The sequence below is a fragment of the Symphalangus syndactylus genome, chromosome 9 (genome assembly GCF_028878055.3).
Source record: "Symphalangus syndactylus isolate Jambi chromosome 9, NHGRI_mSymSyn1-v2.1_pri, whole genome shotgun sequence".
In the NCBI taxonomy this organism is placed as follows: domain Eukaryota; kingdom Metazoa; phylum Chordata; class Mammalia; order Primates; family Hylobatidae; genus Symphalangus; species Symphalangus syndactylus.
Genome location: NC_072431.2, coordinates 94,107,805 through 94,129,129, shown reverse-complemented (window position 1 = coordinate 94,129,129; position 21,325 = coordinate 94,107,805). Strand labels below are relative to the sequence as shown.

General features: G+C 39.7%; 1 protein-coding gene across 7 annotated transcripts in view; it reads right to left on the bottom strand.

Annotated features, from left to right (window-relative positions):
• The window catches only part of MATCAP2 (microtubule associated tyrosine carboxypeptidase 2), a 66,234-nt gene that overhangs the window by 28,209 nt on the left and 16,700 nt on the right, over positions 1 to 21,325 (bottom strand). For 2 of the 7 annotated variants that reach the window (XM_055293422.2, XM_055293424.2), the window contains exons 1-2: positions 14,674 to 15,001; positions 4,742 to 5,436 (exon numbers count right to left, since the gene is read on the bottom strand). In XM_055293422.2, the coding sequence (XP_055149397.1) occupies positions 4,742 to 5,436; positions 14,674 to 14,698 (720 nt within the window). In that variant the 5' untranslated portion in view covers positions 14,699 to 15,001. Of the gene's footprint in view, positions 1 to 4,741; positions 5,437 to 14,461; positions 14,485 to 14,673; positions 15,002 to 21,325 lie in introns of those variants that run through there. The other 5 variants (XM_063608978.1, XM_055293423.2, XM_055293425.2 and 2 more) reach the window with 4 other exon arrangements.

Here is a 21,325-nt window from a genome sequence, read left to right as displayed (position 1 = left end):
CTTTCTTTTTCAACTCTTACTGCAACTATACTGTTTCACTCATGGATATGTCTTTTTATAATAAATCAAGATATATCACTCTTAATGTTTTATTATTAGAAAGACAGTATGGGCCGGGCACAGTGGCTCACGCCCGTAATCTCAACACTTTGGGAGGTCGAGGTGGGTGGATCACTTGAGGTCAGAAGTTCGAGACCAGCCTGGCCAACAGATGAGGTGAAACGTCGTCTTTACTAAAAATACAAAAATTAGCCAGGCATCGTGGCGGGTGCCCGTAATCCCAGCTACTCGGGAGGCTGAGGCAGGAGAATTGGTTGAACCTGGGAGGCGGAGGCTGCAGTGAGTGGAGATAGCCACTCTAGCCTGGGCAACAGAGTGAGACTCCATCTCAAAAAAAAAAAAAAAAGTATTATGTTTGTAGTTAGTAAATTATGACTTTGTTCTCATCAGAACCTCTGCTTGCTCTGAGACATACAGTGTTCTTTTCCTGATTGCTGTTTTTCTTCCCAGAAGGTGCCTTGTCTATGCTTTCCCCTCAAGATGCTACAGGTTAGGCCCGGTGCAGTGGCCCATACCTGTAATCTTAGCACTTTGGGAGGCCAAAGCCAGAGGATCACTTGAGCTCAGGAGACCAGCCAAGGCAGCATAGTGAGACCCCCCCCGACCTATCCAAAAAGTTTTAAAAAACTAGCCTAGTGTGCTGGTGCACGCCTGTAAGTCCCAGCTACTGGGGCTGGGGGCTAAAGTGGGAAGACTGCTTGCACCCAGCAGTTCAAGGCTGCAGTGAGCTATGATCACACCCCTACTCTCCAGCTTGGGCAACAGAGCAAGACCCTGTCTCAAAAAAAGATGCTACAGGTCTTTTGGTGACAGGGCTAATTTTACAGGTGAGCAATTGTTAATATGTAATCTTCTGAGAGTAAGCTGTTCATGAAAACAGCTGTTTTTTGTTGGCAAAGCTTTAGTACTAACTTTGTTTTTCACCTTGGGGGAGAATAGAGAGGTTGCCAGAATCATGGGAAGATACTCCCTGTTTATGCTTTTTTTTTTTTTTTTTTTGAGACAGTGTCTCACTCTATCGCCCAGGCTGGAGTGCAGTGGTGCGATCTCAGCTCACTGTAACCTCCACCTCCCAGGTTCAAGCGATTCTCCTGCCTTAGCCTCCCAAGTAGCTGGGACTACAGGCGCCTGCCACCACGCCCAGCTAATTTTTGTATTTTTGGTAGAGACGGAGTTTCACCATGTTGGTCAGGCTAGTCTCGAACTCCTGACCTCAAGTGATCCGCCTGCCTCGGACTCCCAAAGTGCTGGGATTACAGGTGTGAGCCACTATACCCAGCCTCCTTGTTTATTCTTAAAGTATCCATTTTACCTGAAGATAGGCAATTTACATTTTTCTTTATTAGAATAAAGATACAATATGAAGTATGATGCAAAACTCACATGAACTTAAGATAATATACAGATTTTATCTGAACTATTTACTGTTCAAGAGCACCACTAAGAATCTACTTCTGACCCACTGGTGAGGATGCACCTAACCCCAAGTAGCTTTCTGCAGGCTCTAATTCCAGATCCCTTCCTTAGCACCTATGAAGCACTGTACTCTTTTCTGCAAAGGTCCAAAGCCACAGAAAACAGACATCTTGAGTTTCTGTCAAGTTTAAACATATCTAAGAGTCAGGAAGCTGAGGCTACCACGGCTGCCAGCATGCAGCAAGGCAGGGCTCAGCAGGCTCCACCTAGAGTTATATTCCAGTCCTGCAGCCTGCTGTATGTCCTGTATCACCTCAGTGGTCTGAGTGCCTCCCTAGGGACATACTGCCTAGACCAAAAAACCTGAGGCCTGGAACTCCTTGGCAATGATGGGGAAAATAGAGCATGAGCACTGCCTCGGTTCCACTGTGGCAGACTTATCTGTGCGTGAAAGTCTAGCATCATACCGCTAATCTGTGCACTTAAGAGGACCACAATCATCCTCCAAAACAATACAGATTGCCTGCTTTACCAAGATCCAGATTGTGAAACTCAAGAGACTGTCAGCTGGGGGTTGGCAAGGCCTCAAACGTAGAAGCCAGAGACCATGGGGCTAGTTGGCCATCCTGGCCCCTTTGGGTATCATATTTCTGAGTCCTGGAGACCAGCCTTGAAGCTGCTGCTTTATCTAAGGAGGAGATGGATGTATGATATCATGTCATTATTCACTCGGTAGCTGAAGAAGAATTTAAGTATATTTTCCCAGAGGTCTTGTACCATGTATTTCTTTGATTAAAGTGGTTTAAACAGTATACTTGGCATTTATTGAGAATATTCTCCCAAATGGTGGCATTTGTAGTACAAGTCAGCTAAGATTGCTAGTGCTACTCAGAAGTCTCAAGCAATTCAAGTGTAGGATTAATATCCTAAAGCTGGAATTGGGTCAAAATTAAAATTGCAAAGCCACAGGCCAAGCAATGTCAATTCTCAAACTGTGGGGCTGCTGAGGCTCCCAAATTGCCTTCCAGAGAAATCAAAGAGCATTCTTTTTAATCTAATGGTTGGAAATCTCTTTCCCAACAGGCAGGGGTGGGGTAGGTCTCCAAATTAAGGAATACTGGTAAATGAATCTCAGCCATCTCTTTCAGCATCAGGGAGAAAATACAAACAGGATTTTTATCATTGTAAAATTTATATTTGTGAAATCCTTGTTCAATCGACTGCAATTTCCACACACACACAAAAAATCACATGTAAGAATGATTGCCAAATAGAAATAAAAATAACAGCTAACCTCTTTATGAGTGATTTTTAGGTGCCAAGCACGATGATAACTGCAATATATGTGCTAAGCATTCTCTCATTTAATTATCAAAATAATCTCCTAAAGTAGGTATTTTCTTTACTCCATTTTACAGTGTGGAAGTAGTACAGCCTAAGAGTGGATTACGTAATCACTATGTTAATGCTGCCTTCTCCCATCCAAAAGTGCCACTTTATATTAGTAAGTTATCAATTTGAATCACAATTTTTAGCACAATCTCAGCACATTTTTAAAAAAGCAAATACCCATTAAAGAATACAGAAGCCAGCCGGGTGCGGTGGCTCATGCCTGTAACTTTGGGAGGCCGAGGCGGGCAGATCACGAAGTCAGGAGATCAAGACCATCCTGGCTAACACGGAGAAACCCCGTCTCTACTAAAAATACAAAAAATTAGCCGGGCGAGGTGGCGGGCGCCTGTAGTCCCAGCTACTCGGGAGGCTGAGGCAAGAGAATGGCGTGAACCCCAGGGGGTGGAGCCTGCAGTGAGCCGAGATCGCACTGCACGCCAGCCTGGGCGACAGGGAGACTCCGTCTCAAAAAAAAAAAGAACACAGAAGCAGTAGAAAAGAGACCCTAACAAAGGAAATACCATGATTAAAATTATTTTAATCTTTACATAATGGCTTTATATAATTAAGTTTTACATAATGGCTTCAAAAGACTGGCCAGATTCCACGTTATCTATAATAAACAGCAAAATATCTGCTGGCCACGAGACCAAATAACTATTATCAGCAAAAATGCTAAAATAGGGCATGCACCACAGGCGAGAGGAATCATGCAGTTTTACCTATCCTACAAACAGATTTTCAGTCACTGACAATGCCAAGTTGAAGCTATTATAAAAACCTGAACAAAGTTAATCTGACCAAATATCGTCGGCCTTTAAGATCTCAAAACTCTGCCCTGCAGATAAACATTAGCTAATTTCTTCTCAAATGCTTAAATGAGGTTCTGAAATGTTTTATAGCCCTGTAAAACACAAAACCGCTAAGGGCTTAAAGTGAGCAATTTAAAAGTATTATTCATATCGTTCACATCATAATTTGCTAACCTTGAAGATAATTTTGAAAATCCCATTATTTTTATCTTTGAATAAGTGCTTAAATATTTATTTGATGATGATTAACAATTTCATGAACAAGTTCATGGACAAGAATCAAGCTTCGGTTCCCAAACTACTTACCAGAGCCTAAGCAAGCCAGGAATTTAACACAATAGGAAGAACCAGGGATTGCATCCTCCATCTAAGACATTAAAAAATCAATTAGAGACCAGGCATGGTGGCTCACACCTGTAACCCCAACACTTTGGGAGGCCAAGGCAGGCAAATCACTGGAGATCAGGAGTTTAAGACCAGCCTGGCCAAAATGGTGAAACCCCATCTTCACTAAAAACACAAAAATTAGCTGGGTATGGTGGCGGGTGCCTGTAGTCCCAGCTACTTGGGAGGCTGAGACACAAGAATCACTTGAACCCGGGAGGCAGACGTTGCAGTGAGCCAAGATCGTGCCACTACACTCCAACCTGGGCACAGAGCAAGAATCTATCTCAGAAAAAAACAAAAAACAAAAAAGATATCAATTAGAAAACAAAAACGTACTGTGGGCTACCCAACACTTGTCTGTAGGCGGCTAAATTGGCCGCAAGTTTGTAACTCCCACATGAAAGCTTAGAACCAGAATCTGAAGCTGTTTTCCTAATAAAATTGCTTCCTGTCACAAAGAGTCTATATAACAAATTATAAATTTTGATGAATGCAATGTAGTTTATATACAGGTGATACTCATCTTGTCACATATTTACATGTCCTGAGTGGGAATTAACCATAACATAGAAATAATTTCAATATTTTTAAATGTCTTTGTTTTTGCTTATAAGATCACAGATAACTGTTTTAGTACATAAAAATGAACTACCACTATTGAAATGGCATTTTACCTGCTTAAGAAATCGGTCAGATGCGTGGCTGTGCTTAGCTAATACGCTTGGCAGAGCAGGATTGGCATACTCAAACTGAGGATTGTAGGTATAGTCAGATTTGAAGAATCTCAGTTTTTCTTTCTCTAAGTTGGTGGGTTTTATAGCAGTTAATATACAAAATTTCTTCCCAGAAAAGTCATCTCCCTTTTCAAAGCTTCTAGACAGCTGAGGCTGTGGTTTTGGCTTTGGAAGAGTGGAGAAATGGCACCACTTGACCTTGCTTTTGGGTTTAGGTGGCAGTACTATGCCGTTCCCTGTAACAGAAATATCATGTGTAAACTTTACAGGACTTGACGCTGAACTAGTGACAAAAACAGCAGGCCGCCTCTCCAGGCAGTACCAAGTACCACTGCTTGTCACAGGCACCAGGGCTTTCATCCTGCGAGGATCTTTGCTACGAGAAGTGTTAGGAGATTTGCTGGGTTTTCTACATCTTTTGGAGTAGGTGGAGGAAGACTGTTTTTGTGAATGATACTTTTTTTCCTCCTTGCTCTGTAGTAGGACATTGTAACTACTGGTTCCAGTTGTGAAAATGTCTTTTAGCACTCCCGAGGATAAATGTGAAATGCTTCTTTTGCTGTCAATGATCAATGAATCTTCTGCATTTAGAATAGACTTCTTAGCAAGTTCTTGCTCAGGCCAGTGAAGCTTTTCTGTGTTAATAAACAAAATCAAAACAAAAGAAATAACAAAGATACCAGATGAAGCAAACTGTTTATTAGGAAAGGTATTCTGAAGATTCTTTAAACTTCATAATTTTGCAGTAATCATTAGAAAAAAACATTTTAAATATTAAAAGGACACATTACTAAACTTTGTTCATGCTAGATACTGTCATTTCTCTTCTCTATGAGTATATATGTTAAATTATCTACAAAAATCCTCAGCTTCAAACCACTTAGATGATCAAAGTCTAATATGTAAGATAATACACATAAATAATCTGAATACTTGATTCTACAAAAGAATGTAGATTTCGGCTGGGCACAGTGGCTCACACCTGTAATCCCAGCATTTTGGGAGGTCGAGGCAGGCAGATCACTTGAGCAGGAGCTGGAGACCAGCCTGGCCAACATGGTGAAATCCTGTCTCTAGCAAAAAATACAAAAACTAGCCAGGTGTAGTGGTGCACCCCTGTAATCCCAGCTACTCAGGAGGCTGAGGCATGAGAATTGCCTGAACCCGGGAGGCAAAGGTTGCTGTGAGCTGAGATCGTACCACTGCACTCCAGCCTGGGTGACAGAGTAAGACCCTATCTCAAAAAAAAAAAAAAAAAAAGAATGTGGATTTCATAGAAATATTTTAAAATAGTATTTTCTGTAATAAAGTAAAATCCAAGGCACTTTCAAAGACAATACAATCTTGAAATTTGGAAATATATATAAAGGTAGCTATCAGTAAAAGAAGGACAACAAAGCCTTATTTACTCAAAAACCACTGTTAAGATTAAACAGATGGCATCTTCAAGCACGTTTTAGTAATGTCGCTTAGTATGAATAACTGGTTGATTTTCTTCATAATTCTAAGCTGTACGTTAAGGTTAAAGAAAAACAAGGGTTTTTTTCTTGGCAAGTTAGAAAAACAAATTTTAATAACTATTACAAAGGTATTAATATATCAAATGGCAAGTGAAGGAGAGGGCAGCTTTGTTTTTAGAACTCACAAGTGCTTTAAACAGGTAAGAATCACTGGATATACTGTTGTGCATTCACTACTTTAAAACTGTGTTGATCTGCATTCTTTCATTTAACAAATACATAGAATACTACTAATTCAGCTCATGGCTCTGATAAACAACTGTATAAACACATTGTTCTTACCTATAACCAGCTTCTAATCTGGCTCTGAAGACAAGGCATTCCTATGAAGATTTCAACAATAATACAATGTAGTATATAAACATGAAAAACAAAAGACACAAACAATAACCTACAGTTCAGATGAGGAAGGAAGCAATGTGAAGAGAAACAGATGAGATTTCAAGTAGGCCCTTAAGGGTTTTCAGACTCAATTCTAAACTGATGAAGAGTTTGTCTTAAATACATCTCATCTGAACAAGACTCCAGCTCAACTCCTGTCAATAAGTGTTCACTGAATAAACAAATGAATAAATAAATGACCCTAAACATGCAATTCTGCAACCATTCTGAATAAATATGTACGTGTAGTTCTGGGACCATTCAAATATGAGATTACTACAGACATGAAAACATAACAGGAAAGACCCTAAACCAGTAGTTCTTAACAGAAGGCGATTTTACCCTCCAGGGAACATTTGGTAATGTCTAGAGACATTTTGGTTGTCATAACTGGGGAGAGGCTACTGGCATCTAGCAGGTAAAGGCCAGGGATGCTGCTAAACATCCTTCACTGCATACGACAATCTCCTACAACAAAGAAATATTCATTCCAAAATGTCAACAGTATCAAGGTAGAGAAACTCTGATCTAAATGTTAGTTTTTAAAACCCAGGAGTCATAGAGTCTAGGGTAAAGAGACAGTACTAAAGTAGATAATAATCCAAATATGTAAGGTATGTAAAAGTCCTTTTACTTACATTTTCTAGGCCAGCATGTGAAATCTGAATTCTGGTGTCTAAAAGATAACACACAGGTATCTCTAAAGCTTGCAGGGGCTAAATGTCTATTGTATGTGTAAGTTTAGAGGTAGGAGCTAGATCACATAGGGTCATGTTGAAGACAGGTTGTACAAAGAAGCTGTTCAATAAATGTTAAAGACTCAACAAGACAAAATTAACTGGACAAATAAACAAAACGTTCATCATAGGCTGGTAGCTCCCAGTTTCTCAGGAGTTTCATAGACTTACGTGTTGCCAACTAACATTATTGCCAGGAATAATGTCAGTTTCCCTAAAACGACACCACAAGCTTAGGAGACAAGAGGTGATAATGAAAAGAAAACCGAAATAGACACGAAAAGGGAAAGAGTGAAAGAACTCAAATAAGCATAAGCCTAGGAAGTAGGGTAAGGACTAGGCGTAGCCGGAAAGGTAAAGGGAGGAAATCAGGTTGTTTTCTCAGTTGATCTTCATAATAAAAAGGGACAGAGTTACATCAAATTAAAATCAATAAATAATACTACTCTGAAGAATTTCTGTTTTGATCATTCATTACATATATGTTGTACTGATTTTTTAAAAATGAATACTCAATGTGAAAATGCTCTCTGTTTTCTAAGACCTAGTAGCTTTATGACCAAAGAACTGAGCTTGCTGAGTTTTTTGTCGTAAAGCATCAGTGACCTCCAAATTCATAATTTTGTGCCATCTGAAACAGCCTACACATTTCCAGATACTAAAAAAAACTGTCCTAAACCACCTGTCAAAATACTCAAGGAGGAGTGAAGTATGGCAGCGGGGTGACAGTATATGCCTGACAGAACCTCTCTCCCTAGGAATTACAGCATTTCAGTTCACTTGCTAATTATCTCCTGAGAAGCCTAGCACGAATCCTTTTGAAGCTCCATCTGCTGCTGAATAAAGTTTGGGAGTGTTAATGGTCTATTTATTTTACAAATGCCAATCCTGTTAAATGCTGGATAGCCCATGAAGTTCATAAAAGTGGGGCACATGGTCCTTCACGCAACTCATATAAGATGGATATAAATTAATTTCTCAGAGTCACAGTAATTGTATTTCAGTTGCATTAAAAAGTATCATAGAACCTAAGAGATTGTTTTTGTAATTTTAAATACTGTTGCTTATTTTGTGAAAAAAAGACTTTTGAACATGGTTAAGAACACTAAGAGGCTGATAACATTTGACACAATTTATTAAAGAACATCCTATTCTCTGAATCCTTTTTCCTGAAAAATTAAAACATTTTAAAAGCATAAACAGATTTATTTGGAGGAAGTGTAACCCGCGTTTTCCCAGAAAAGTAATAAGGTAATTAAAAAGCATACTTTCTCACATTAAAGGCAGTCATTATATAATGTAAAACTTAGCTATAAGCAATCTGTTTCACTATAATATTGGAGAGAATGAAAATAATTTGTTGATAGAAGAAAATTGTTCACCCCAACCTGATTACTCATACTGAAGAAAAAAGGGTAAATAATATTTGTACATTAAAATTGATAGTCTATTCACAAGTAGGTGAATATACTGAAGTTACCAACACAATGAAAGCTTAGTATATATCTAGAACAGGTGAAAAGGATACCAAGATTCCTGACATCCATTCCCAGCTCTTTCAATGACCTCTCTGTAATATTAGCCTAATCATTAAGCCCATCGGTACCTCCCGTTCCCCATCTAAAAGAATGGGGGAAAGGGAGACACTGCTCTCTAAAAGTAGTGTTTCACAACTGTGAGTAGGTGAGGTTTCATAGTAATCAGGAGGTCTCTGACTGAAAAGGAAGATCACCAGAAACAAAGCCTGGTAGCAAATACTATTCAACCAGTTTTGACCTACAAATGGAAATTTCATATGGTTCACTAATAGTTATGAAACCTGAGAATCTGGGATAATTTTATACCACAAAACAACAGGTTAATTCATTACAAACAAAAGAAAGGCCAAAACAAAACAAAATAATCCCCAAACAAGATAAACTTTAATTTTATCAAGACTTTCATCACTAAAAACTCAAAAGAAGCCAGGCACAGTGGCACATGCCTGTAGTCCCAGCTATTCACGAAGCTGAGGCTGGAAAATTACTTGAACCCAGGAGTTTGAGTCCAGCCTAGACAACATAGCAAAACTCCAACTCTAAAAACAAACAAACAAACAAACAAACAAAAACACCTCAAACAATATCAACAGTAGAAAGGATAAATTGTGGTATGCTCATACAACAGAAAACTATACAACAATGAAAAGAGAACTGACGTTGTAAGCAACAATATGGATGTATCTCAGACAATGTTGAGCAAATGAAGCCACATCAAAAGATTATATAGTGTATAATTCTGTTTATATGTAGTCCAAAACAGCAAAACTAATTTATGGTATTAGACGTCAGAATAGCAGTTACCTTTGAGGGGTGAATCATAATCTAGGAGGAGATACCAGGAAACCTACTAGGTGCTGAAAATGTTCTCTATCTGTTCCGGGCAATGGTTATGTATGTACAAAGTCATTGGGCTGCACATTTAAGACTTGTAAACTTTATTTAAGTTACACTTTAATTTTTTTAATGGCGTATAAAATCAGTATCCTTAAAAACATATTTATTGCTCAATTTGTCTGCACTGTAACAGATAATCTATTAACTATAGTATCTCTAAATTCAATAGTAACCAATGTAGCTTATCGACTGTAAGAAAATGAGATGAAAGGCACTGCTGATGTCATTCAGGAATTCAGAAACTTGACTGTACTTTAGGATTCTTAAAAATTTCACAGCCCCAGGTAAGAGCAATTCAGTGCTGCTCTATTAGTAACTTATAATGGGACATTGTTGTTTTGGGGTCAGAAACTTGTGTTTGTTGTTTTTATAGTTAGAAATATACAGAGTAGTCTAGATACTTTTATTGGTGATGGTTGTGGTAAGAGTGAGCATTATACATCATCTAAAACAACACTGAATGTGCCAGAAACAAACTTTCCCATGGCTTTCCCTTGGGATGGACAAAACTCCTAACCATGGTCTATGAGGTCACTCTTGGTCAGATCCTTCTGCCTCTGCAGCCTCACCTCACACTGTGTTCCTCAATTTTTCCACTCCAGCCTTCTCTCACTTTGACCATATCTCATCCTCACTATGCTCTCTCCGAACATACTTCTTCACACGCTGCTCCCTGTGTCTGCTGGGCCCTTCTATCCCTCTCTTTGTTAGATTAATATCCACTCATCTTTCAGTTCAAATAGCACTTGGTCAGGAAACCTTCCTTAACTTTTTCATTTTAGACCCTCATAACACCTTGTATCTCTTCTTCGAAGTACTTTATCATGGTTGCAGGTTTATATTTGTTGTATGACAGACTTCCTCAACAATGAAATTATAAGCTCTTTTACAACATACATCTGTGTTTGGTTTTGCTTATTCACTGTCCTGCTTATGAAAGGGGGGCCAGAGAGGTAGACAAGGGAAGAGAACATTTGAGAGGAAAGAAAGGGTAAAAGACCTAGTTGCCCGACAGTTGAGGAAAAAATTATCCCAGGAAGGTAAAAGAAAAATGAAACAATTAGTGATGTTGAAGACCACATGGTAGGTACCTGCTGCTGTAGAACAAACATGAGCTATGTGCCTAGGTATATTCACCCTGTATGGCCTAACGCTGGCCTTAAGACTTTCATTTCCAGTATTTTTAAACATTCATCTTTGATATAAAGACATTTCATTTCTGGAATGACTCATTAATCTCTTCTTACATCACATACAAAATAAAGCCGATAGGAAATCATAAATGAACATAATCTTATATGGTTTCTCACAGCATTTTGTTAATGAATGAACTAGATGCCTTCTATTTTGAAAACAACACATTTTTATTCAAGTGAAATATGATTTTCCCAGGTAAAAATTATTACATACTTGCCTGTGATTAAAAATCTAAAACCAACACTTGAGCAAACCATCGGATAATGTCACATCGATATTACATGAAATCTTGATGTTGGATTTTGTGGCTCAAATCAGTGTACAGTCAGTGTAATAGTGAGCTGATTTTCCTAGTAGTTGACAACATGGGCTTTGGAATGGAGTTGTCTGGTATGAATCTTGGCTCTGTTTATTAATAGCTATTACCCTGACCAAGTTACATAACTTCTTTGTGCTATAGTTTCCTTATCTGTAAAATGGGATAATAATAATAATACATACTTCATAGTATTATTGTAAGGATTTTAAAAGTTAATATGTGTGAAGTGCTGAGAACAGTGCTGGACTATAGGTAAGCAGCCTTTGTTAACTATTATTAGTATCACATTAAATATTATATTCAGCTCCTATAGAAACACCGCATGGAAAAATGTACATAGGGAAATATTCTGAATCATTAAATTTGAATTCCAAGGCAAATTTCATGTTAATAAGTTAATTAATCTATATTTTAGAATCAAGATTTTTAGTGGCTTTAGTGTAATAAACCCTTTTTTTTTTTTTTTAATCCCGGAAGCTAAAGTAGAATCTTTTTTTTTTTTTTTTTTTTTTTTTTGTGACAGGGTCTCACTCTGTGGCCAAGGCTGGAGTGCAGTGGCAATCCTGGCTCACTGCAACCTCTGCCACCTGGGTGCTCAAGTGATACTCCTGCCTCAGCCTTCCAAGTAGCTGGGACTACAGGTGCAGGCCATCATGCCCGGCTAATTTTTTAATTTTTTGTAGAGATGGGGTTTCGCCGTGTTGCCCAGGCTGGTCTTGAACTCCTGAGCTCAGGTAATCCGCCCGCTATCTGCCTCACAAACTGCTGGGATTACAAGTGTGAGCCACTGCACCCAGCCTGAGAACCTTCTTCTTTAAAAGGCCATGAGAAGTCAAAAAAACCTTTTCTGATTTGATTCCATTTTTAAACAGCATAGATAGCATATACTAATAAGTCAAAAGTGGGCAAGATATTATACAGGAAGTAATTGCAGAAACAAGTAATTGCTTCATTCCTGAAATATAAAATGAATCTGTTCTATATTTGTAAAGACTTTTAGAGCTGAAAAAAAAATGAACACATTTCCATCAGTACTCTTACCACAATCAAGTTCTGCTAACCAGAAAGAAGAACATGGCCATCTTAGATATCAATGAATCGTGACGGAATGACCAGGTGAGAGGAGGGCACGTTTTCAGCTTAACTCTCTACATGAAGTTTCTGGCTGTCCAAATTGGGTTTTTCTGATATCGCAGTGAAATGCTGGGCACAGGGCTCTAGAATTATTTCAACTAGTTAAGTATATTTAAGAGAGAAAGTAGTCTGAAAAATGACCCAGTTATTTTTAGAGGCTTGAATGGTCTCAAATGGCTATTTGAACTTTATTGTACTATAGAAATTCACTGCCAAATTGTCTACCTCAGAGTTTGCAAACATACAGGGTAAATGTACCGCCACTAAATTATAGGAAGGGAAATGAGACAAGAGGAGTGGGTCTACTACTTTCTAAAGTATCTCTTCTCAAACTTCTAACTCAACATGTTGACATATCAAGAGATCACTTTGAATGACTAATTGATCAGAGTATCTACTTTCTAATACTAATATTATTTTATATGTATCTCTACAGTGTTTGTTATGGTTTGGGAAAATAATTTTAATCTATGTGATTTCTCAATCAAATAATGTGCACTGTGACAGAATCTATATTTTTCTTCAAGGCACTGATTCTCATGGAGAAGGAGATGTTGCCCTCCCCCACACCCCTGCCCAATTGTGATTTTTAATTGTCACAATTATGGGGGCAGGGCAGAGAACAGCATCCCACAAGGAAGAATTATCTTGTCCAAAGTTAATAGTGCTAGGCTGGGCACAGTGGTTCATGCCTATAATCCCAGCACTTTGGGAGGCCGAGGTGGGAGGATCACCTGAGGTCAGGAGTTCCAGACCAGCCTGGTCAACATGGTGAAACCCTGTCTCTACTAAAAATACAAAACTCCGCAGGGCGTGGTAGCATGCGTCTGTAATCCCAGCTACTCGGAGGCTGAAGCAGGAGAATCGCTTGAACCCGGGAGGTGGAGATTGCAGTGAGCAGAGGCAGCGCCCCTGCACTCCACCCTGGGTGACACAGCGAGACTCCGTCTCAAAAACAACAAAGTTAATGGTGCAGAGGTTGAGAAACCTTGCTCCATATTTAGGAGGTATGGTACTTTTAAGTAACTTCTGACATTTCAATTGTGTTTTAAAAGTAGCATCTACATGAAATCACATTTTTAAAAATTCTAATGCCAATTAAAGTTGCCTTTTCGATCTCAGATCCTGTAACTATGCCTCCTGTCAATATAAATGATATACATCGTGGCAATGTCATGACTGCACAAATCAACTCCGTATAACACTGAACATGAAATAAAACAGTATAAAATTAAAATCATAAATATGTTCACTGGAAAGAGGTTTGGTTTTTCAGTTAGAATGCTCACAGAAAAACAGTCTGTTAGGTACTGCACTGCTTTAAAATTTAAAATTCCGGCTTTATTTTGGCATTAGTTTGAGGAGTAAGTATTTCCCTTTACTCCGTTGTTCTTCGTCATAATTCCGAACTGCCAAAACCCTGCCTTGCAGAAATGTTTGCGTACAGAATCAAATGCTGGGAAAATGGCCTAGAAAATTACTCTAATATTATGTAAGCTTTTTTTTTAAATGGCTAACACGCATAGCGATTTACAAATAGTAAGAGTCAAGTTCTGTGCTCCCAGAGATTGAATTGAATTTTTAAAAATGCAGGTAAACTTTCAGACTTTCTGACCTGGGGTCTGTTTAAAGACCCATGTTTTACACTTGGTATAATCCGTACTGTAAAATAGCCTATTAATAATATCAACTCAAAACGTTCTCACTAAGAATAAAAGCATACACACACAAATATACACAGTATAAATACTGAAATATACAGATTGTTCTTTCGCTTAGCTTATTTTTTCTGAACATTCTAGAAAATTATGAAGCTTAATCACACCCCTAGCGTGTTTTGAAATAGGATTTAACAATCTTTGGATTGTACCTTTGTAAGACCAGCAACCGGTCTAATATTATAATATTTTTCATGAGATTCTACAGCATGTACTTACTGATAATAAGTGACGAAAGGAAATGAGGCCGATTTCTCTATTCCCTACATAGGTTTTTCGCGAGCGCCTCCTGCGCGCCCCGCAGGGGTCGGGGCGCAGGGTAGAGTCCCGAGCGGCGCGCCCAGCCAGTGGATACCATTACCTGAGCCCCCGGCGGCAGGACCCCGGTCCGCCCCGCACCCTCGCCGCGGCCAGCCCTTCCCTGCACTCACCCGTCACGCGAATGGACTCCAGCATCGTCGCCCCGAGGCCCGGGGCGGCGGGCTCCGCGGGCTCAGGGGAAGGGCCGCGCAGGGGCGGGCGGGCGGCCTCTAGCCTCTGACCCGGGCCTCGGTGGCGGGGGCGCGGCGGGAAGCGGCTCTCCGCTACCTGAAGCAGGATAAGGAAGGTAAGGGCGGACGAAGACGTACGGACACTGACTGTGAGCAGCGCTTCCACCAGCCTGTAGCTGCTGGAAGGTACACACGGCGGCCTTACGGTGCCCAGCAGCGCTTAGAACCTGCCACTGTGACGCAGCCGCTCCGCCGGTTGCTAGGAAACTACCCCCGGGGTCCGCGCGCGCTGGGCTTCACGTAGCCTGCGCGCCGCTGGGGGCGCTCGTGCGACGAAGGCCAGCGCGCGGCGAGAGAGAGTGGGAAGAACTACAACTCCCGGCGTGCACAGCGCGGGCCAGTGCCGCCGGGGCTTGTGGCTGTGCCCGCGAGCGGCTGGGGTCTCCAGCCAGTGGGATAACGCATGTTGACTGATCTTTCAGAGACGTTTGTACCCGTTCAAAGGGGACTTAACTACTTAACTCCATGCTGCGCTGTGACACTCGGCCCTAGCTGCAAATAGCAAAGCCAGTCTCCCCGTCCTTCCCCTTACGAGGTGCGGGGAAGCTAAAACACGTTTAGGTTGAGCTAGTAAAAGTGAAACTGCAGGAGGCTCAATGACCACTTTACAGTACCTCAGCATACTATCCTTAATGCTGAAATTCACGTGATTCTGCAATTGACAGGGGCCGAATGTTATTTTCAGTTTATTATTTATTTCCACATTAGCAAGTGTGAAAATTTAATCTTTTACAATAACTATGGGAAGCGGGCCGCAGTGGCTCATGCCTGTAATCCTCGCACTTTGGGAGGCCAAGGCGGGTGGATCGCTTGAGGCCAGGAGTTGGAGACCAGCCTGGGCTACATGGCGAAAACCCATCTCTACTAAAAACACAAAAAATTAACAAATCGTGGTGGCGCACTTCTGTAGTCCCAGCTACTCGGGAGGCCGAGGTGGGAGGATTGCTTGAGTCCGGGAGGTGGGAATGCAGTGAGCCATGATCGCGCCACTGCACTCCAGCCTGGGTGACAAAGTGAGACTAAAAAAAATAAATAATACAGTGGGAATGGGAAATGTAGACTAAACCATTCAACAAACATTTTTTGAGACCCTAACGTGTGCAAGGTTCTGAGTCAGGCTTTGAGGACATCAAGGAAAATGAAATAAGCCTAGCGGAGCTTACAGTTTAGGAGGAGCTGAGATAGTGCTGGCAACTGTCAGTCTTCAGACAGTTAAATTTTATCTTCATCCTCAAGGCTGAGGTAGGACATGGAAATAATTGGGGTGTGTTTTCAAACTCAGGAACAAAAGAAAGTTGAATATCAGGACCGTCAAACCCTGAGAATGACAGGCAACTTGTGAGAAATTGTGTCTTTTTCATCACTTAGGAGAGAACAGTGGAAATGTAACTATATCACAAATACTAGATAACCTCACTTCATATTCTGTCTTCAAATCCTGTGACTACTGTTTTCGAAATACATCCAGAATCTAGCCACTTGCTACCACTCTGGTTCAAGCCACCACCACCTCTTGCCTGGATTATGGCAGTCTTCTAGACAGTCTCTGTATTCCCACCCTACCCTCTTTCACACTGTTCTCAAAACTCAGTGGCCAGAGTGAACCTGTGAAAAAATCAGATCATGTCACTCTGTTCAAAACCTTCAGTGGCTTCTTTTCCTGTGAAGTCCTTTATGACCTAGCCTCTTGTCACCTCTTTGATCTCATCCCCAACTACTTCCTCCCCCATGGACACACTGGCCTCCTTGATATTCCTCAATTCCAGGCACTATTTCACCGCAAGGCCTTTGCAACTTGGAATCCTCCCTGCATGGAATGTTCTTCCCTCAGATATTCGCAGGACTAGTTCCCTTACTTCCTCAGGACTTAATCCAAATGTCACCTCTTCGTGAGCCCTTCCCTGGCCACTCTATTTAAAATTCTACTCCTTCATATTTCCTATAGCCCTTCTCTGCTTTATTTTTTTACTTAGCACTTAACATTATCTAATTTATTATATATTTTATTGATTTATCATGACTATAGTCTGTCTCCATCCCTAGAATAAAATTTCCACAAGTGCAGTGATTTTTGTTTGTTCACTGCTATATTCCCGCACCAAGAAGAGTGGCTGGCACATAGTAGGTCCTCAATAAATATTTGTGAATTAATGAATAAGTAGACAACAGAAAGTGTGTGCATTTTCAATGATAACTAAAATAATATAGAATTATATCAAATGGACCAATAGATGAAGAACAAATCTGCTGTGAGTTAAAACACTTGCTATAGTAATGAGCAATGAATCTGCTGCATTTGTAAGAGTAGTAATTCTTGCAACATATGTCCTAAGGAAAAAGGCTCTAAATGAACCACGCTGTTGGCTTCCTTATATACCCAGAATTCTGAAAGCTGTTTTCCAAGTTTGCTATAAATGCATCTATTACCTCTACAAATTCTAGTTTTTAAAGTCACAGTCACTGCAGTTTAAGAGCTATTTCTCAAAAAAGAAAGCCTCCTAAAAGATGTTACCAAGTCATATGTTCAGTGTCTGTGCAGTTTACTATGAATGCTTTTACTAAAGTATGTTTAATCATATTGCCTATTTTCATTATATTTTAAGTAACCAAGATACATATTATCTTCCTCATTCCACAGGTATTTATTTATATAGAAGACACTGGGCTTGGTGTTTTTGGAGTACATAACAAAACATGATACCTATCCTCAAGGAAAGCCCTGACTAGCAGGGAAGATTTTCTATAAAATACATATATGTGTGTATATATATGTACATATATACATACATATAAAAATTAGAAAATGATGTGCATTCTAATTTCAACACTTCACTACAATTAAGAATTCCAAAAATAAACAAATTTGATGCCTCTGTAGTTAGCCTACCTGGAATATTATATCATTCTTTACTTTTATAATTATTTTTATGTTCACTCTACCAATATTTTCTTGTGGATCTTTTTTAAATATCTTTAGTGATAAGTACCATATAAAGGTATTTATCGATGTATTCAAAACATTTAAAAAATATATTCTCTGTATTATGAAGCACTCTTGCCAACAAATTCATGAATACAAAGAGTTTATCTAATTTCTTATAAAACTTGTACTGTTACCAGCTCCTTTTACTATTCCCATCTATGCAATTATTCATCCTCATCAAGCTTTCTGCATCTGCTTTGTTAATTACTGATTCGTGCTATGCCTGCTTAGTGTTTCCATTGGGTTCAGCATCTGCAGCTGTCCAGTTGGCTGCTTTTGAGTCAGCATTGTTTTTACATATCCACAAGAACAATGAACAATCTCATCTTTCTGAGAAATTTTCCTTTATACCTGTTTCTACATTAACCATTAATATTGAGAGAAGATGATCGACTTAATTATGTTACTGCTCCATTTTTAGGGCACTAATTTCAAGATCAAGTTAGGAATTTGTTAAAACTGCTTTTGTTTTTATTTTTATTTATTTATTTTTCCTTTTGAGATGGAGTTTCACTCTTTTTTTTGCCCAGGCTGGAGTGCAATGGCGCGATCTTGGCTCACTGCGACCTCTGCCTCCTGGGTTCAAGTGATTCTCCTGCCTCGGCCTCCCAAGTGGCTGGGATTACAGGCATGTGCCACCACACCCGGCTAATTTTGTATTTTTAGTAGAGACAGGGTTTCACCATGTTGGCCAGGCTGGTCTCAAACTCCTGACCTCAGGTTATCCACCCGCCTTGGCCTCACAAAGTGCTAGGATTATAGGCGTGAGCCACCGCACCTCGCCATTAAAACTGATTTTAATAATTTATGTTTATCTTTAAGGATGCCCTTCACCCTTTTTAAAGTTTCATTAAACTTAAATTTTTCAATAATAACCAAAAATGCCATTGCAGTTGTCTCACTGAGATATACTCACTTTCCTTTTATGGTCATCTTTATGTATTCTAGAAGCATTGTATTGTGGATCATTTTGATTAATGAATATCTGTAAGGATGATTTCCATTTAATTTTAGGTTTAAAATAATAGAAAAATACGTGTTTTGATAGAAATATTGTTATTTTACTTGTAGTGGGATTGTTATGTTATAGGTAAAGAACGTATTTATTTTGTTTCATTTTTTGTTGTGGGACAGGATCTCACTCTGTTGCCCAGGTTGGAGTGCAATGGTATGATCATGGTTCACTGGAGCTTCAACCTCCCAGGCTCAGGTAATCCTCTTACCTAAGCCTCAGCCTCCCAAGTAGCTGGGACTACAGGCATGTGCCACCAGGCCAGGTGAATTTTTTGTATTTTTTTGTAGAGATGGAGTGTCGCCATGTTGCCAGGCTGGTTTTGAACTCCTGGACTCAAGCAATCTGCCTGCCTCCGCCTCCCAAAATGCTGGGATTACAGATGTGAGCCACCATGCCCAGTCGATAACTATTTTTTTATTTTGTCAGTAACTTGTTTTATTAACTACTCATGTTAATCTGTATATTCTTTTCACATAGTAGAACAGATGTTGACAAATGTTTATTTACTATTCATAAGTTGATGGAGTTTTGGTATTAAAAAAGTAAGTTAAACCATCTGTGTAATAAAAGAAGATCATTTTCTTTTTAGAAAAAAAGATCAACATCCTGCTTGTTAAAGACTCAGGAGAAGTTTGATCATTTACCTTGATAGGGGATAGAGGCTAGTAAAGACCAAGAAAGAGGAAGAGAGAGATGGTAAAGCATGGACAAGGCTGCCAGAAAGTGTTGCTACTGGAAGAAAAGTATATTATTTCACTTTGGTTTTTTTTGGTTTTTGTTTTTTCCAGAGACAGGGTCTCACTCTGTCACCCAGGCTGGAGTGCAGTGGCGCGATCATAACTCCTGGGCTCAAGCGATCCTCCCCCCCGGCCTTCCAAGCAGCTGGGACCACAGGCACTTTTTGTAGAAATGGGGTCTTGCTTTGTTGCCCAGGCTGGTCTCAAATTCCTGGCCTCAAGCAATCCTCCCTCTGTAGCCTCTCAAAGTGCTGGGATTAAAGGTGTCAGCCACCATGCCCGGCCTGTAATACTTCACTTTCTATAGCAGAAGTTCAGTTTTTTGAGAGCATATCACGCTTGCAATTGAAAAAAAAAAGTTTAATTTCTTAAAAAGAGGTTTTTATCTTATTAACAAAAAAAAGAATGAGAACATTATATTTACTTACTTGCAAGTTTCAGATGAGAAACTTAAAAAATGGGGAGGGAAGCTTCTGCAGCCTACCATTATAAAAGAACAGAGCAACTCTAGTTGCAACACCTCAGATTCTGATAAGCATTACCAGAAGACTCAGGGCAAACTGTAAACATTGTTTCTTGATTCATAAAAGAGGAGGAAAAAAAAAAAGAAATCTAGGAAATGGTTGGTAGAATTGGTTTTTCCTTGGCTTTAAAAAAAATTTCAGCCAAGTTTGAATGCTTTCAGGATGTCTATATCAAGAGAATGGAATGTTTTGCAGCATGTCTATATTCAGGAGAATGAAAAGCATTAAGTAGAAGCCAAATAAAAGAATGCTTTGTGAAACGCCTCTGCTTTTTTACCTCAATGAAAATAGAACAGCACAAAAACCCTGGGGAACACTGTGATTTTATATGTGTATAAATGATGTTTTTGATGTTTGTTGGAAATGATTAAGGAAGGAAGGATGTTTTTTAATCAGCCAAAAAGATACTGCTCTTAATTACATTTTGGAGAAACCAAGATGTGCATTAACTTACTCCTTCCACAGATATTTAAGTTCCTATTATATACAAGGTAAAAAGATGATGAAAAAGATATGAAAACTACCTTCAAAGAACTTACTGATGGTATGTACATACATATGTAAAAATGATGGCTGGGCATGGTGGCTCACGCCTGTAATCCCAACACTTTGGGAGGCCAAGGCAGGAGGATCACCTGAGGTCAGAAGTTCGAGACCATCCTGGCCAACATGGTGAAACCCTGTCTGTACTAAAAATTCAAAAATTAGCCGGGTGTGGTGGTGCATGCCTGTAGTCCCAGCTACTCGGGAGGCTGAGGCAGGAGGATCACTTGAATCCCGGGGGTGGAGGTTGCAGTGAGCCAAGATGGTGCCACTGCACTCCAGCCTGGGCAACAGAGCAAGACTTCATCTAAAAAACAAAAAAGGCAATAAAAATGATGTACATGCATCAATCAGTCCTTTAGCATATATGACAGGGATGCTGGGGTAAGTAAATCAGAGTCCCAGTTCTCATAGAACTTACACTGGGAGAAAAAACAACAACCAAGTTAACAAATGATATAATTTCAGATACAGATAGGTGCTATGGAGCACGGCAAATCAGTAAAGTATGCTAGACAGTAGGTAACTTGGAGTGATCAGGGAAGGCCTCTGAGAAAGTACCTTTGAGCTAAGACTTGAAGAACAAATGTCAGCCACTTGAAGAATAAGAGTCGGAATTTTTAGGGGACAAGCGATCTAGGCAAAGGAATTGCAAAGCCAAAAGCCCTGAAAGAAGAATAATTTGGCTGATCCTGGACCCACATGAAGGTCAGTATGACTGAAGTCTAGT